General features: G+C 36.3%; 1 protein-coding gene across 1 annotated transcript in view; it reads left to right on the top strand.

Annotated features, from left to right (window-relative positions):
- The window catches only part of FAM149B1 (family with sequence similarity 149 member B1), a 46,131-nt gene that overhangs the window by 10,710 nt on the left and 17,795 nt on the right, over positions 1 to 17,626 (top strand). Inside the window, exons 6-8 of the mRNA XM_044662815.1 lie at positions 5,964 to 6,134; positions 9,211 to 9,398; positions 16,830 to 16,954. Coding sequence (XP_044518750.1) covers positions 5,964 to 6,134; positions 9,211 to 9,398; positions 16,830 to 16,954 — 484 coding nt within the window. The remainder of the gene's footprint in view (positions 1 to 5,963; positions 6,135 to 9,210; positions 9,399 to 16,829; positions 16,955 to 17,626) is intronic.

The following is a 17,626-nucleotide window of genomic DNA, read 5'->3' as shown; positions in this document are numbered from 1 at the left end:
AATGCACTTCTTGCACTTAGAAAATTTCTCATCCAATCTACTTAAACCTATTGACTGAAAAATAGGAATAGATGAAAATCAAAACATTAGCTCTGATCATCACCATTTTTTCTTAGGAAAAAGTTAACTAATTGAAAAAAAATCACTTCCAATATAAGGACTCAGAAGTTTTTTCAGTAAGTACTCAGTCTTGCTGAACAGAACCTACAATATTCAAACACAGCACCAATGAAGAAAGTCATAGGCAGATTATTACAAGGAAGGGTGATAGAAGATTATAACTACTGTCTACAAAATAATTACAAATGTTAGAGATAAAAATCAGCTTGCTGGGGAAACTGAAGCAAACAGTTGTGACTTGCCCAGGGTTACACAGCTAATACCCGTCTGAGGCTGAATTTGAACGCAGGTCTATCTCAGTTCAGGTCCAGCACCCTGTCTATCTACTGAGCCCCTTAGTTCTCCTAGAAAAGTTTTTAGTTAATCCTGAAGGCATTAAAGAGCTTTTGGGGTTTATTGGGCAGGGGACAGGACCAGATCTGCACTGTAGGAAAAATTCTTTGGCTGCTATGTGGAGGATGGATTAGACAGGGGGAAAACTTTGAGTCAGGGAGACCAATTAGAAGGTTACTACCATAGTCCATGTGAGATGTGATAAGAAACTGAATTAGAGCAATAGTCAGGTAGATAGTCAAATAGAGAGAGAAGCAGATGTAGTGAGAGGTGTCTAGATAGAAATGGCAAGATCTGGAAACCAATTGGATACAAGATATAGGAGAGAGTGAGATCTCAAAAAGTGCATTGAGGATGTGAACGTAGGTAATGAGAAGAAAACAAAAAGGTTTGGAAGGTGGGTGAGTTTAGAGGAGAAAATATAGCATAAGTGACTCTTTCAACAAATTATTTCCCATTGATAGGCTAAAAGATCATAAAAAATGACTTGATCATTCAATAAATATTCTTTATAAGAAGCCAAATGCAAAGGCCCTTGAGAACCTTACAACCTAATAGAAGAGACAGTAAATATATAAAATAGGGGTGTGTGTAAAATTTTATATAAGATACATAAAATACATAAGATACATAAAACAGCTACAAGGTAACCTTGGAAATCAAAGTAGGGTTATTAGCAACACCATAAATTGGCTTAGTTTTTTAAGAAAGGTTTTAATTATTTCAGTATTTTGATGGATCTCATTGATGTGACCACTCTCTACAGGAATCAGTGGGGAACTGAGAAAGGCCTTATGCCTAAAGAAATAAAAGAGGAGGAGGCTAAGGAAAGCATTCCAGGCATAGGGGACAGCCAATGCCAAGGAACTCCACAAGATGGAGGAAGTAGAAATATGTCTGGAGTATGGAGTACATGGAAGAGAGCAATGTGTCAGAAGACTAGCAAGGTGGAAAAGGGCAAGTTACAGAGAACTTTAAATGACAGTTGCCTCTATAGAGATTCCCTGGTGATCCTTAAGTTAACAGTATCATCAGACCAAAAATAATATGAAGACATAGTTGTTGCTACAGATGATGAGGGAGCAGCTAGTAATCTTTGAAAGTAAAGCACAATTTCCCAAATGCATCCCAGGTTGTGGGTTGTTTGATATTTTTTCCTAATTTAAAATCTACTTTATTAAAAATAGCAAATTCACACTTCACATTTTAATGCCAATGGCTCCTGCACAGTGAACTAAATAATGTATAGATTTTTCTCTGTAAAGCTTAGCTGTTACAACATACCCTTATGCATCATGGAATATTATAGTATCATCTGTCTTACAGAGGAGGTCCTATAAGAGTTAAGTAGAAGAAGGCTTCTATATGTAGATGGTGAAGTCTCCAGATGTGCCTGATGATAGATGGCATGCTGATTTACATCAAGCCCTGTAAAATTGCAGGACTTCTTTAGTGACTTCACTAGCCACTAAAACAAATTTAGCCTAACCATCCACATAAGAAACACAAGTGAATAAAGAATGCTCTCCATAGGACATGCAGTTGGATGAATCCATTGCTTTAGTTCATCAATACCTATGAATAGGGGCCAGGTTGGTGGCTCAGTGGATTGAGAGCCAGGCCCAGAGATGGGAAGTCCTGGATTCAAATATGGCCTTAGACACTTCCTAGCTGTGTGAGCCTGGACAGGGCACTTAGCCCCTGTTGCCTAATGCTTTTCTGTCTTGGAACCATTACACAGGATTGATTTGAAGACAGAAGATAAGGGCTTTTAAAAATATACCTATGTGTATATGGCAATGTTGATGAAAAGTGAGTGAGGTATGAAACTGAATAGGTTGAAGAGAATGTGCTGGATTGCACTGATTGCCAAAAGCTTTCAATGATCACTACCTATACTTTGACCATATGTAATGAGCTGTATACTCATATCATTTTGATCATGGGATTAATCAGGAAACATTTATTAACTGACTTGTATATGGAGAGTGCTACACTGGGAAGATTAAAAGTTTAGCTAAAATATAAAAATTCCATTTGAGGGAATATATACATAAATGTACATATACATTTATGTGTATATATATCCTAATGAAAAAATCTAAAAAGTAAAAAAAATAATTTATAGAACTGGTCATAGCAATGCTATTCATAGTATTAAATACCAGAAATAATTCAAATACCTAATAATAAAATGCCAGAAATGGTAAACTAAAGGAAGAGTATTCTATAGCAATTAAAAATGATGACTATGTAGACATTACATTCTCAAAATAACTATTGGACAGTTGTAGAAATACTAACTATTACAAAAAGGCAAGAAAAATAAATTTAGGGAATAAATTGAGCAAAAAAGAGGTTTAAATAATCATACGTACAGATGATAAATTTTATTCAGAAAATTCAAGAGCCTTGACAAAATTAATCAAGATTGACACTTTAGTAAAATAGGGCATAAGAAAATTGCATTTTTTATTACATTAAAAAATTGCAGGGGCAGCTGAGTAGCTCAGTGGATTGAGAGCCAGGCCTAGAGACGGGAGGCCCTAGGTTCAAATCCGGCCTTAGACACTTCCCAGCTGTGTGACCCTGGGCAAGTCACTTGACCCCCATTGCCTACCCTTACCACTCTTCCACCTATAAGTCAATATACAGAAGTTAAGGGTTTAAAAAAAAAGATTTGTAAAAAAAAAAAAATGCACTTTTATTTCACTAAAAAAATACACAAGAAGTTATTAGAAACAATAATTAGTACTTCCAATGACAAAATATCACACCTTATAAACACAATTATAAAATAACTTGTAGGAACAAAGAATTATATAATTGTAGAAATGTCACAAAAGCCCCAGATTATAAGAACTGGAAAGACCCTCAGAGCTTTCTCCAAACTAGATTATAGCAGGAACATCCTCCACAGCCTTTCTGAGTCTATCAGCTTCTGCTTGGAGATGCTTAGTGAGGGGACATACCACCTGAGGATCTGTTTCCTTATATTTACTCCAAATCTGCTTCTCTGCAGCATCCACCCATTGCTCCTGGGCTTTCCCTCTGGGCCAAGGAGAACAAATCCGATCTGCCTCTCTATATGACCTTTCCCCCACACCCCCTACTCCCACCCTTCTCAGCTGCTCCACTTTCAGTTACCTGTTCTATGGTGTGACTGCACTTTCATTCATTCCCCTGACTGGTTAAGGCAGGGGAGTTAGAGTACCAGTCATTTCTTTGAGGTTCATGTAATTCATATTGATCAACCAATCAAAATTCCAGTTTGTGGACAGACTGGAACACTCCTGTTCCTTCCTCAGTGAATTCCGTATTTGACTCAAATCATTTTCTTCTTACTCTTTCAACATATAAATTGATATTTCTTCAAGCACCCTAACCTCACTGTTCCTCAGCTCACTCATTTCTCATGACCTATTCCTCCATCCCACCTTATCCACACACAGAGATGATCTTCCCATCATCCGCAGATGCCCCACTTCTAGATCAATGCACTCTAAAATTACTTTATCTAGTCACAATCTATTATCATTCCACCTCCCTCTCAGCTTTCCAGTACAAAACCCTGCTCTTTGTCCATACCACGACTTCCAATGCTTTGGCCCCTTAGTTCTCTCCCAGGCAGTCCCTGCACTAGCTCCATCTCCTCAGCCTCACTGCCCCCCCCCCCACCTCCCCAGTTCCAACCCCTTACCATGACCTATTGATTTCCCCTTATACTGTCCCTATCTCCCTTATGCCTAGACTATTGCAACAGCCCGCTGATGGGTCTGCCTCCTTCAGGATTCTCCTTATTCTAGCCCATCTTCTGCCTCTCTGCTAAAGTGATTTTTCTAAAGCATTCAACCACATCACCCTTCCCCTCTCCCAACTCTTGTCAATTCCAGTGATTCCCTGTTATGTTAAGGATCAAATGTAAAATTTTTTATTTGCATTCAAAGCATTTCATAACCTACCCCTCTGCTCTTTTCAGTCTTTTTATAGCTTACCCCCACTTCTCCCAGGTACTCTAATCCAGTGACAGTGGCCTCCTTGCCATTCCTGGAATAATATACTCCCTCTCTCAATTCTGTGCATTTTTACTGACTACCCCTCATAATTGAAATCTCTGCCTCCTGGCTTCAAGTTTCAGTTAAAATGTTGTGTAGATGTAGGAAATTATTAATTATTCAACAAAAAGAAGTAATATAAGACAAAGTCATTAAGTTATATAAAAATAGTTTTCACACCACAAAAAAGTGTATCTGTAATAAAAAGGGAAGAAAAGATTTGGGAAAAGATCCTTGTGACCAACGTTTCTAACAAAAGGTTGACAGCCAAAATATATATAGCATCTATCCAAATTTGTAAGTGTAAAAGCCATTCCCCAATAAGTATCTGGTCAAAAAATGAATAGACATACATTGAAAGAAGAAATACAGATAGTAACCACATTTTTAAAAAATTTAAACTCTTTAATAAGAGAAATATTTAAATGAAAACAATTCACATACCAACTCTTACCCATAAAATTAGCAAAGAGGGTTAAAAATATGTCATTGCTGTTGTGACCTGGAAAACTGCTTTACTGAACCTGATGGTAGAGCTGTGATCAATATAATCTCTTGGGAAAGAAACAACTAATTTATGTAATAATTGCTACAGATTGTTCATACTTTTTTTGCTTTAGTGATTCTTTTCCTAGAATTCTATTCTAAGGATATTATTGACAAGGGAAGAACATTCCTACAAAAATATTTCTAACAGCAAGTTGGGGAATGGCAGGAGACTCAGATTAATGCAATGGAATGTTATTGTGCCATAATAAATGCCAGGTATGCAGAGTAAAAAATAAATATGGGAAAATATACGTGAGGTGATGCAAAATAGAATGATAACTGTGTGTGTGTGTGTGTGTGTGTATACAAACTCAGAATTTTGTAAATAGTAATAGCAACAAAAACTAGAAGGAAAAAGAACATTTAGAAGGAACAACAAAATAATTGTTTTATTACCATGGTAAACATTTTAAAACAAACTATCAAAAACATTTTAAAATAAACTATAAAAAATGGAAACTTATGGTTTCATGTACAGTCCTTTTGTATTTGAATATTGTTTGTGATTAAGTTTATAATTAAAAGAAAAAGGTATATAAGCTTTCATTGTATGGAAATATATAAATGTTAAATGAAAAAAGATTGAATATTAAATACCATGTAGATACATATAACCATAAAAATCAGTTGCAAGCAAAGAATTTTGGTGAAAAAATAGTTTGAAATTATTTTTTTAAGTAGTTTTAAAAAGACATTTAAAAAACATAAGCTATCATGAATGTTAAATGAGTGGGATGTGTAATAAGTGTAATAAAAACTCAAAGGAAGGAGAGATTATGAGTCAGTATAGTCAGAAAAGTACCTAAGATTTGAGGGTTTCACTGAGCCCCATGACAGTATTATAAGATAGTATTATTAATCAAAGATTGTACCATAATTTATGCTTGCCTTTACTTTCTCCCCCAGGTTTGGTATAAGAGGTAAGAAGTTACCGTTTTCACCTTCTAATGCCCATAAAGATGTTTCTGTCTCCAAATCTCCAAGCTCATGTTCTGTGGAAAGAGAAGATGAAGAAGAGGGTGTAATTGTCTCAGAAGGCATAATAGAAGAATATCTAGCATTCGACACTACAGACAAGTAGGTATTTTGATTTTTAAGCTACTACTTCTTTCTTTTCAATAGGATAATGTTTATTTATAATTTGTTTTCTAAACTTAATTACCAGTATGATTTAGATTTGCCTCAATTTCATGGTTTTTTATTTGTCATTATTTATTTTGCTTCCAAAACTAGTATTGGTATTTTCCTTGTTGGATCAATTCCCATTAACTACCTTACTTTGTATTTATTTGTTTATTCTCTCCACATTTGCACCCCTGCCAAGAACCCCTCATCTCAGAGTTGGAAGAGACCCTCAAAACCATCTAATTGAGCCCATACCTGACCAGGAATCCTCTCTATATCCTATCCAAGTTTTCTGTATCTTCAAGCTTTTGCTTGAAGACCACCAGTGAAAACTGTGGTAACACGCATTACCTTCCCAGGCATCATATCTTACTTTGGGGTATCTCTGATAACAGGAAGTTTTTCCATATAACAAACCTAAATTTTCTTTTTTGCAAGCAAAGTTTTAATCTTTGGTGCCTTATTTCCCTTTTTGAGCCCCTTTTACACTCACTGGTTCTTTCTCCTCCATCCCTGCCAGAAATTCGGTACCTTTATGTTGTAGATTGGCTAATCAAAGCTCCCCACTGTTCCACTACACCAGAGGAAAGGAGGGAAGGAGTCCTTTTCTGCCTAAATAACCCTTTTTCTGCTCCCTATTTCCTCTCATCATCTCTTATTCACTCAGTTTATTTCACTACATATTAGCAAAGCAAATTGATTAAGCTAGTTCATAACTGAGATATGTCATAATTCATGTTTTCCCTATTCTTTTTAATACTTCTCCAGATTTTTGCTTATTAGTAGCAAGTGAATTTCTAATTGATAGGGTTTAGAGAAGCATTGGAGAGGAAAGCTAGGCTTTCCTTAAATCATACCATTCAGCCTAAATTATACTTCATTTCCCAGAACCTACTCTTTGGTTATTGCTCTTATTCTTCCTCTTCTTATAGTTTTATATGTGTAGCTTGAGACCTAAGAGGTCCATTAGATCTGGAACACAATGAAAAGATACCATTTCTTACTGTCAGGGTCAGAGATTTGTCCATAAAAGTCAGGCGTATCCAAAACCATCAATATTCTACCTTTCCTAGTTTCTAGCAGTCAGGCAAGTTTTTATGTATGCTCCTTGAACACATTCCATGTTGCAAAGTAAGGAACCACTTTGCTACCTGGTCTATAGACCCAAGAGAGCCTTAGAAGAGCCTCAGAGTATTTTCCTGCCCTTCCCACTTCTTCATTTTCCCATGGCTAGCCCTAGAAATTCTTGCTTTGGTTGGATTGGATAAAAGTTACATCAATCATGATCATTTATGAATATTGTTTATTGTATATCCTTCAATATTATCTCTTTCATCTTTATTGTTTCCTTTCTTATATCATATCTTGTATTTTATCTCTCTGTACATGTCCCCTCCCCCCAACTAGAATATAAGCTCCTGGAAGCCAGAACAGCCTTTTTTTAAAAAATCTTTAGGGGCAGCTGGGTAGCTCAGTGGAGTGAGAGTCAGGCCTAGAGACAGGAGGTCCTAGGTTCAAACCCAGCCTCAGCCACTTCCCAGCTGTGTGACCCTGGGCAGGTCACTTGACCCCCATTGCCCACTCTTACCAATGTTCCACCTATGAGACAATACACCGAAGTACAAGGGTTTAAAAAAAAAATCTTTAGATGGCTCAGTAAATTGAGAGCCAAACCCAGAGATGAGAGCTCCTAGGTTCAAATCTGGCCTCAGACACTTCCTAGCTGTGTGACTCTGGGCAACTCACTCAACCCCCAATGCCTAGCTCTTACCACTCTTCTGCTTAGAAGATAAGGCTTTAAAATAAATAAATAAAAATAAAAATCCTTTTATCTCCAGAATCAGCACAGCAGGATCATGAAAGTTTTTGTTAAAATTGAAATTGGCATACATAATAAGACATATACTAATAATTATTCATATATGTTATACATACACATAACATTAAATAAGGATCAGATTATTGTAAGTTGTAATTTATGACAATATCAAATACAATTCAAGTGTGTTTAGCCTCCATGTTGATTACCTAGCATGATCACCAATCAACTCAGAACTTTAAAAATATTAGGGGCAACTAGGTGACTCAGAAGATAGAGAGCCAAGCCTGGAGTCAGGAGGATCTGTTTTCAAATCTAGGCTCAGCTACTTCCTAGCTATGTGACCCTGGGCAAGTCACTTAACCCCTGTTTCCTAGCTCTTACCACTCTTCTCCCTTGGAACCAATACCTAGTATTGGGTCCAAGACAGAAGGTAAGGGTTTTTTATAAAAAAAAAAAAAAATATATATATATATATATATATATATATATATATATATATATATANTTAAATAAGGATCAGATTATTGTAAGTTGTAATTTATGACAATATCAAATACAATTCAAGTGTGTTTAGCCTCCATGTTGATTACCTAGCATGATCACCAATCAACTCAGAACTTTAAAAATATTAGGGGCAACTAGGTGACTCAGAAGATAGAGAGCCAAGCCTGGAGTCAGGAGGATCTGTTTTCAAATCTAGGCTCAGCTACTTCCTAGCTATGTGACCCTGGGCAAGTCACTTAACCCCTGTTTCCTAGCTCTTACCACTCTTCTCCCTTGGAACCAATACCTAGTATTGGGTCCAAGACAGAAGGTAAGGGTTTTTTATAAAAAAAAAAAAAAAAAAAATATATATATATATATATATATATATATATATATATATATATACACATACATACATACACGTATATATATTTATAAAAATATGTGTGTATGTATATATATTTTTATACCTATATAATATACATATTTATTACAGGATATTTCACACTGCATTTGCAGGGGAAAGAGAAGAAATTTGTAATGAAAATGCAATATCTTCATTTTGTGCAGAGCTGTTTTTATTCAAAAGGCAGCTTCACCCTTATAGCTTATAAACTAGGGGATTATGGTAAGACCCAAGCTGCATTCCCAAAGCTTAGTGTTCCATAAACACAAGAATTGAGAGTCTTTTCTGCCTTTTCTTTCTTTCCTCTGTTTTAGGGAAGATAGTTTACATGGAAGAAAATTAGGCCTATCTTATGAGAGAAAGAAATTAGGCTATCCTCCCATTGCTCCATTTCATTGCATGAAGGAGGATGTGCTTTCCTATATGTTTGACAACGTGTGGAGCAAGATGCTGGACTGCATGGAGGAGCTGATTCGAAGGCACTGGGAAGGATCAGCTTCAGGTAGGGATCTTTTTGGAAATAGCATTTAAGAAAAAACCTCATCCTCCTCCAAATCAACCTCAAAAGTTGACTTTGTGGGGCCTAGCTATGTGTCTTCTCTTAAATTTACTTAAAATAATTTTGAAAAAACCTAGTTTCTGTATTGAATATACAGCAAAATCTCTTTATATTTACTCCTTTGCAGAAGAATCAATACCAATCTTCTAACCAAGTTTTGTTATATCAGGCTTATATTTTCTAAAGTTATTTTACAAGATATTATGAACTCTATTTTTCTTGTTATTTGCAGTTTTGAGCTTTACAGTATATCCAAATTTGAACACTGTTGTTTTTACATTCACTTTATTGTTTGATGATATCCTCTAACACAGTGTTGGTGAACCTTTTAGAGATTGCGTGCCCAAACTATACCTTTAAGCCTCTTGTGAGCCCCTGACATTACCTCACACAGTAGAGGGAGGAAGTGCTTGGTTTGGGCTGCTGAGCAGGAGGTCAGGGCATGTGAGAATTGTCCTTAGACCCACATAGTGGAGAGGGGGAACAGAACAGCCCCCTCCAGCATGCTGGGGCACATGTGCCACACCTTCACCAACGTAGTTTTGACACAGTTTTTTACAAAGCAACAAAAACTTTCTAATTTATTAATATATGGTGGTATCTTGCTGCCTTTCTTTTTCTGTGAGCCATAAATCCAATCCCACAAGCATTAATTAATCAACCCCATTGCCAGTGGGTGCATTGTATGGCCATGAGACTGGAAAGACCTCGCCTTTGATATCTCTTGGCTTTGAGGCTGTGGACAAGTTACTTAACCTGAGTGCTTCAGGCAGCCCTCTAGAGCAAGGAGTTTCCCTATCTGTACACCATTGCTTCCCAAAGACTCTTAGCAGTCTGGTAGGTCAAAACTTTTGTAGTAATTAATACTAAATTAAAGACAAATTAATTAATTAAATTTCATTTTAAGTTTAATAATTAAACTAATTAATTAACTAAAATACTAATTAATACTAAATCCAACCTCTCTCCCTATCGTCAGTACCCCAGGCCCTTGGTTAGGGACTAGGTATGCAGTCAAAGCAATCCTGCTCTAAAGAAGCTTAAATTCTTGGAATTGGGTGGGGGGAGGGGGAGTGATGGGCATGTACACAGAGGAATCTATTAAAAATGAATACAGAGGGGGCAGCTGGGAAGCTCAGTGGAGTGAGAGTCAGGCCTAGAGACAGGAGGTCCTAGGTTCAAACCCGGCCTCAGCCACTTCCCAGCTGTGTGACCCTGGGCAAGTCACTTGACCCCCATTGCCCACCCTTACTACTCTTCCACCTATGAGACAATACACCGAAGTTAAGGGTTTAAAAAAAAATGAATACAGAGGATGTGGCAGTGGGACTCATAATTAGTGGTCTTTAATATCCTACCCAGCTCTGAAATTCTAAGTCCAGCAATGAGGAAAGATCATTCTGTTTGGCAAATAGGTAGTCATAGATGACCTTCAGTTTCAGGAGGGTTTGTAGAGTTGGAAGCTATTTGTAGGGTGTGGAAGTGAAATTATTCATTTGAGAATTTTGAAAGTGAAAGGAAGGTACGAGAGGATTGGACAGGATTATTTCACTGCTAGCATTATGAGACCTGAGGTCTTCAAGAACAGGGAATGCTACCATTTTGAGATTAAAGAAGAGTCAGAAGGAAATTTCTTTTTTATTGTCATGCAAAACACTTCCGTATTGGTCATTGTTGTAAAAGCAAATTTATTCGTAACCAAAACTCCCAAATAAAATTATAAATATACTGATGTAAAAGGCAACTCCAACAGTTCTTTCTCTGAAGGTGAACAACATTCTCTATCATAAATCCTTTAGGATTGTTCAGATCATTGCAATGCTGAGAGTAGCCAAAATTTCAGTTTCCTCATTGCCTACTTTAATTTCTTTCCTTATTGCTAAAGCTAGCATTTCTAATAACAATATTAAATAATAGTGGTGATAATGGGCATCTTTGCTTCACTCCTGATCTTATTGGGAAGGCTTCTAACTTAATCCCATTGCAAATGATACTTGCTGAAGTGTTAGGTAGATACTACATATCATTTTAAGGAATGACCCATTTATCCCTATGCTTTCATAGTGTTTTTAATAGGAATGGATGTTGTATTTTGTCAAAGACTTTTTCTGCAGCTATTGAGATAATCTTGTAATTTCTGTTAGTTTGATTATTAATAGGGTCAGTTATGCTATTAGTTTTCCTTATAGTAAACCAGCCCTGCATTCCTGGTATAAATCCCAACTGGTCATAGTAAATGATCTTTGTGATATATTGCTGTAGTCTCCTTGCTAGTATTTTATTTAAAGTTTTTTTCATCTATATTCATTAATGAAATTGGCCTCCATAATTTTCTTTCTCTGTTTTTGTTCTTCCTGACTTAGGTAACAGTACTGTATTTATTTCATAAAAAGAATTGGTAGGTTTCCTTCTCTGCCTGTTTTCCCAAATAGTTTATGGAATTAAATGTTTGATAGAATTCACTTGTGAATCCATCTGGCCCTGGGGCTTTTTTCCTAGGAAGTTCATTGATGGTATGTTCAGTTTCTTTTTTTCTGATATGGGATTACTTAAGGATTCTATTTCCTCCTTTGCTAATTTGGGCAATTTGTATTTTCATAAATATTCATCCATTTCAATTAGATTGTCAGATTTATTGGCATATAACTGGGCAAAATAACTCCTAATGATTGCTTTAATTTTCCCTTCATTAGTGGTGAGTTCACCCTTTTCATTTTTGTTGCTGGTTATTTGATTTTTCTTCTTTCCTTTTTAAATCAAATTAACCATTGCTCTATTTTTTTTAATAAAATCAACTCCTGTTCTTATTTATTAGTTCAATGGCTCTCTTGATTTCAATTTTATTAATTTCTCCTTTAATTTTTAGGATTTTCAGTTTAGTCTTTAAATGAAGATGTTTAATTTGTCCTTTTTCTAGTTTTCTTAGTGGCATGCCCAATTCATTGATCTGCATTTTCTCTATTTTACTGATGTAAACATTTAGAGATATAAATTTTCCCTAAGTACTGCTTTGACTGTATCCCATCAGTTTTGATATATTGACTCTTCATTGTCATTCTCATTAATAAAATTGATTGTTTCTATAATTTGTTCTTTGACTTACCCTTTTTTTAGCATTAGATTATTTCATCTCCAATTAATTTTTTACTTATCTTTCCATGGAGCTTTACTAATACAATTTTTATTGCATTATGATCTGAAAAGAATGCATTTATTATTTCTGCTTTTCTGGTTGTGAAGTATTTATGTCTTAGTACATGGTCAATTTTTGTGTAAGAGCCATGTACTGCTGAAAAGAAGGTATATTCCTTTCTAGTCCCATTCAGTTCTCTCTAGAGATTTATTAGTTCTAACTTTTCTAAGATTTCATTAACTTCCTTCTTTCTTGTTTATTTTTTGGTTTGATTTATCTAGATCTGAAAGGGAGCATTTGAGGTCCCACACTGGTATAATTTTATTGCCAGTTTCCTCCTGAAGTTCATTTAATTTCTCCTTTAAATATTTAGAGACTATACCATTTGGTGCATATATGTTTTGTATTAATATTACTTCATTGTTTATAGTACTTTTTAGCAAGATGTAATTTCCTTCCTTATCTCTTTCTATCAGATCTATTTTCACTTTAGCTTTTTCTGAGATCATGATTGCCACTCCTGTTTGGTTTTTTTTGTTTTGTTTTGTTTTGTTTTTACTTTAGATGATGCACAATAAATTCTTCTCAAGCCCCTTACCTTTACTCTGGGTGTGTCACCCTTCCTCAAATGTGTTTCTTGTAAACAGCATATAGTAAGATTCTGGTTTTTAATCCACTCTGCTCTTTACATCCATTTTATGAGTGACTTTATACCATTCACATTCGCATTAACAACTGTGTATTCCCCTACATCTTATTTCCCCCCTTTTGATCCTGCTCTTTTTCCTTTCACTCTGTCCTTCCTCACTGGTATTTTGCTTTTTATCACCCTCCCCCTGACCTTCCCTTCTCTCCTATTATCACCCCCCTTCCCTTGTCTTATTCCCCTCCTACTTCTCTATAGAGTAAAATAGAATTCTGTACCCCAATGAATATGGTTGTTATTCCCTCTCTGAGCCAGTTATGATGAGAGTAAAGTTTAAGCATTTCCCATCACAACCCTCATCCTCCCCTCCACTATAATAGTTTTTCACACCTCTTTACATAAAATAATTTACCCCATTCCATCTCTCCCCTTCCTTTTCTCTCAGTGTAATACTCTTTTTCACCCCTTGATTTTTTTTGTATATCATATTCTAATCAGCTTACTTCCCCACCCTTTGTCTATGTATATTCCTTCTAAATGCTCTACTACTAATAAGAATTTTTAAGAATTACAAATATCCTCTTTCCATGTAGGAATACATACATTTTGACCTTACTGAGCCCCTTAAATTTTCTCTTTCTTATTTACCTTTTTAAGCTTCTTTTGAGTCTTGTATTTAGACTTCAGATTTTCTGTTTAGGTTAGATCTTTTCATCAGGAATGCTTGGAAATCTTCGATTTTATTGAATGACCATTTCCACCCCCCAAAGAATATACTCAGTTTTGCTGGACAGGTGATTTGGGGTCGTAAACCTAGATCTTTCATCTTCTGGAGTATCATGTTCCACACCTTTCAATCCTTTAATGTGGAGGCAGCTAAGTCCTGTGTAATCCTGACTGTTACTCCATAGTATTTGAATTGTTTCTTTCTGGCTACTTACAATATTTTCTCCTTGGTATGGGAGCTCTTGAATTTAACTCTTATATTCCTACGAGTTGTCATTTGGGGATTTCTTTCTGGAAGTGATCTGTGGACTCTTTCCATTTTTGTTTGACTCTCTTGTTCAAGAATATCTGGGCAGTTTTCTTTGGTAATTTCTTGTATTATGATATCTAGCCTTTTTTTTTTTTTTTTGGATCATGGCTTTCAGGTAGTCCAATAATTTTTAAATTTTCTCTCCCAGATTTATTTTCTAGGTCACTTGTTTTTTCAGTGAGGTATTTCACATTTTCTTCTGTTTTGTTGTCCTTTTGATTTTGTTTTATTGTTTCTTGATGTCTCGTGAAGTCATTAGCTTCTAGTTGTCCAATTCTAATTTTTAAGGAATGATTTTCTTCTGTGAGCTTTTGAGGCTCCCTTTTCATTTGGCTCATTTCCTCTTGCATTACCTTTCATTTCCCTTCCTCTGCCTCTCTTAATTCATTTTTGAAATCCTTTTTGAGCTCTTCCAGAATCTGAGTCCAATTCATATTTTTCTTTTGAGTTTTGCTTTCACTGTCCCCTTCTGTGTCTATGCCTTGCTCTTTATCACAATGTGGTGGTGTTTCTTTAATGTTTGCTCATTTTCCCAGCCTTTGTCTCAATTTTCAATAAGTAGACTCTGTTCTCCAAGAGGATAGGGCACTCTCTTAAATGTCAGTTCTTTCTTAATGCTATCCTTAGCCTTATTTCTGGGTTTCTCAAGTTTCAGCTCTTCCAAGATGGCACTCAGAAAACTTCTGCTGATTCAGTCATCTCCTGAAACTGATGGCTCAAATGTCGGGCTTAGGCAGAGACTTTTGGTCTCATTCAGATCAGGTATGCCTTAGACTGCCCTGGGACTTTGCCTTGAGATTTGGCAAGGGTCAGCTAGACCCAAGCCCCAAAGGCCAGAGCCCTGGGGACTACCCCCTCCAGGGAGCCAAGAATGCATCTCTAGGTCTATACCAACCTAGAGTGCCACTCAGACTGCCCCAAATTGGAATTCAGGGTCTCACCACAAGCTCAGACTAGGACTCCCAGCTTCTCTCTGGGCCTGCACAGATTAGGCTACACAATAGCACAGGCTGCCCCAGGCTGGAATTCCAGACCTCACTGCAGGTTTTCTTAGAACTTTAAGGGCTGTGCTTGGGTTGCACTACTGTTGGCCCAGCAGGGTCTCAGGGTCTGGCTATTGACCTGGGCTCAAGTTCAGAACTTGGAGCCATAGATGGGGAAGGTGGGGGGAGGGCTTGCTCTTGACTTGCTGAATCATGTATTCCTTATTGCTTGTTGTACCCTCCTGCTGGCCATACTCCCCTCTCACCCCAATGCCCCAGATGTTCTCTGCCTACCTTTCAGGTTACTCTCTGCATGAAAGTGGCTTTATTCTGTCTCCTTGTTGGTTTTTTCACTCCTGTATTTGTTTTATTATTTTAAGATTGATTGGAGGTGATTGTTATGGTGGTTTTGAACTTCCTGGTTTCTACTCCACAATCTTCAAGAATTTCTTTTTGACTTGGATGTTTAATGAGAACAGTAGAAAGGTTCCAAGATGTTAGATTCAGCTATACTAGAGACTTGACTTGACTTTTCTTCTTAAGGTTTTGGTAACAAGGGAAAATTGAATCTCTAAGAAGAAATAAATAATCAGCTTTTAAAACTGTTTTGTTGATCCTAGTATCAGTGATCTAAATCAGTTTATGTTAAGTATTGAGATAATAAGGTCAATAGATAGAGCTCAGTTAAGTATTAGAAGCATTGATGCTGGATTTCCATGTGGGTCAACTAGCTATACTCTATTCAAGGACTATTCTCTTATTCCAGTCAGTTGCCTTACAATTAAGTCCATCAAATATTTATTAAATGTCTATGTAGGGAGAACTAGGTGGCTCACTGAACTGGAGATGAGAGATCCTGGTCTCAGACACTTGCTAGCTGTGTGACCCTGGGCAAATCACTTAACCTCCATTTGCCTAGTCTTTACTACACTTCTGCCTTAGAACCAATACACAGTATTGATTCTTAGATGAAAGGTAAGAGTTTAAAAAAAAAAAAAAAAAAAGGCTGTGTACAAGGCACTCTGGTACACTCTATCCTCAAAGAACTTCCATAGTACTGCAGATACATATCATTGATTATAGGAATCCAAAATAAGTGATCACTGCTGATGGTGGATCAGTGGTGTGATGATCATGTTTAAGATATACTATCTTTTTATATGAAGGCTAGCATACTTTTCTTGTCTAAAATGACCCTGATAATTTTATGTGGGAAAAATAATGGACAAATCTTTAACAAGGCCTGGGATTCATGATTAGTAATTTTTAAGGTGGGCCAAGATCTGTTTCCGTACGAGTCCTTTAATTTCAGAGATGAAAATATTTTTTCTGTCTTTTCCTAAGAAAGGGAATTTCATGTAAAGCTCATCTTGGTTTCTTACCTCCTACTTAACACATGTGGGAAGAAATCATTTAAAGAGTTTATTTGCTACTTAGAGCAAAACTCTTGTCTGCTAACATTTTCTCTCCAATGTCTAAGACCTCCTGTTCTTTGAGATGACCCTTGAACCAGTTTGTAAAGTCATGCTGCTGTGACTCTTAAATGAACAAGACTCACCTTTGTTCCTTCCTATAGATGATGAGAGCAACGCTTTGACAACACGATCTGATTCTGGAAGCCCTTGTATGCCATGTGAACCTCAGCCCTTGGTATTACCTCGAGTGCCACAGTCGAAGGTGCTCTCCATTACTTCAAATCCAGTAAGCTTACAAAACCAACTCCTTGGATAGCCTGGAACTATTTAACAATAAGGTTTTCTCATGGGGTATCCTCTTTGTCATTCTCATTTTGATCATCATGGTCCAGAAATGGGTAAAAATCTTTATCATGTTCACTAATTCATGACAGAAAATATATTTTATAACAAAAATAATGAGACAAACTCTTTTCATATAGTCTAGCTAAATGATATAACTCAGCCAGGCCTTTTAAAGAAGCAACTATCTACATTCTTTATGGTAATCTCAGATGCATTAATCTAAATTTTATGAAGGATATATTATTTTCATCTCATCTCACACAACAGTCTTGAGAACTGTCTTGGGTTTTTCTTTATATTTTCTTCTTTATTTTACCTGCTTTCTCTCTTTTTTCTTTTATCCTTTTCTCCTTTGCTATCCTTACATTGACCTTTTTTGGATACATAGAGCTCACAGTCCAGATATAATGGGCAAATCAAAGAGAGGGAAAAGTTAGTTCAGAGAAATCTACAGTAGGAAAAAAATGGCCTTTTGTGATTGGATATGTGTTTATTCTTATTCATATGCTCAAGTTTCAAGAGGATGTCTGTTAACTCAGAAAAGAGGTCATTCCAGCTTTTGAACTGAAGTTTGGACAATCTTAACTCACTCAAACTTTAACAATCTGATGTT

This window comes from Gracilinanus agilis, chromosome 2, assembly GCF_016433145.1.
Source record: "Gracilinanus agilis isolate LMUSP501 chromosome 2, AgileGrace, whole genome shotgun sequence".
Taxonomy (NCBI): Eukaryota; Metazoa; Chordata; class Mammalia; order Didelphimorphia; family Didelphidae; genus Gracilinanus; species Gracilinanus agilis.
The sequence above is the reverse complement of the archived record's forward strand: the minus strand, read 5'-3'. Positions and strand labels throughout refer to the sequence as shown.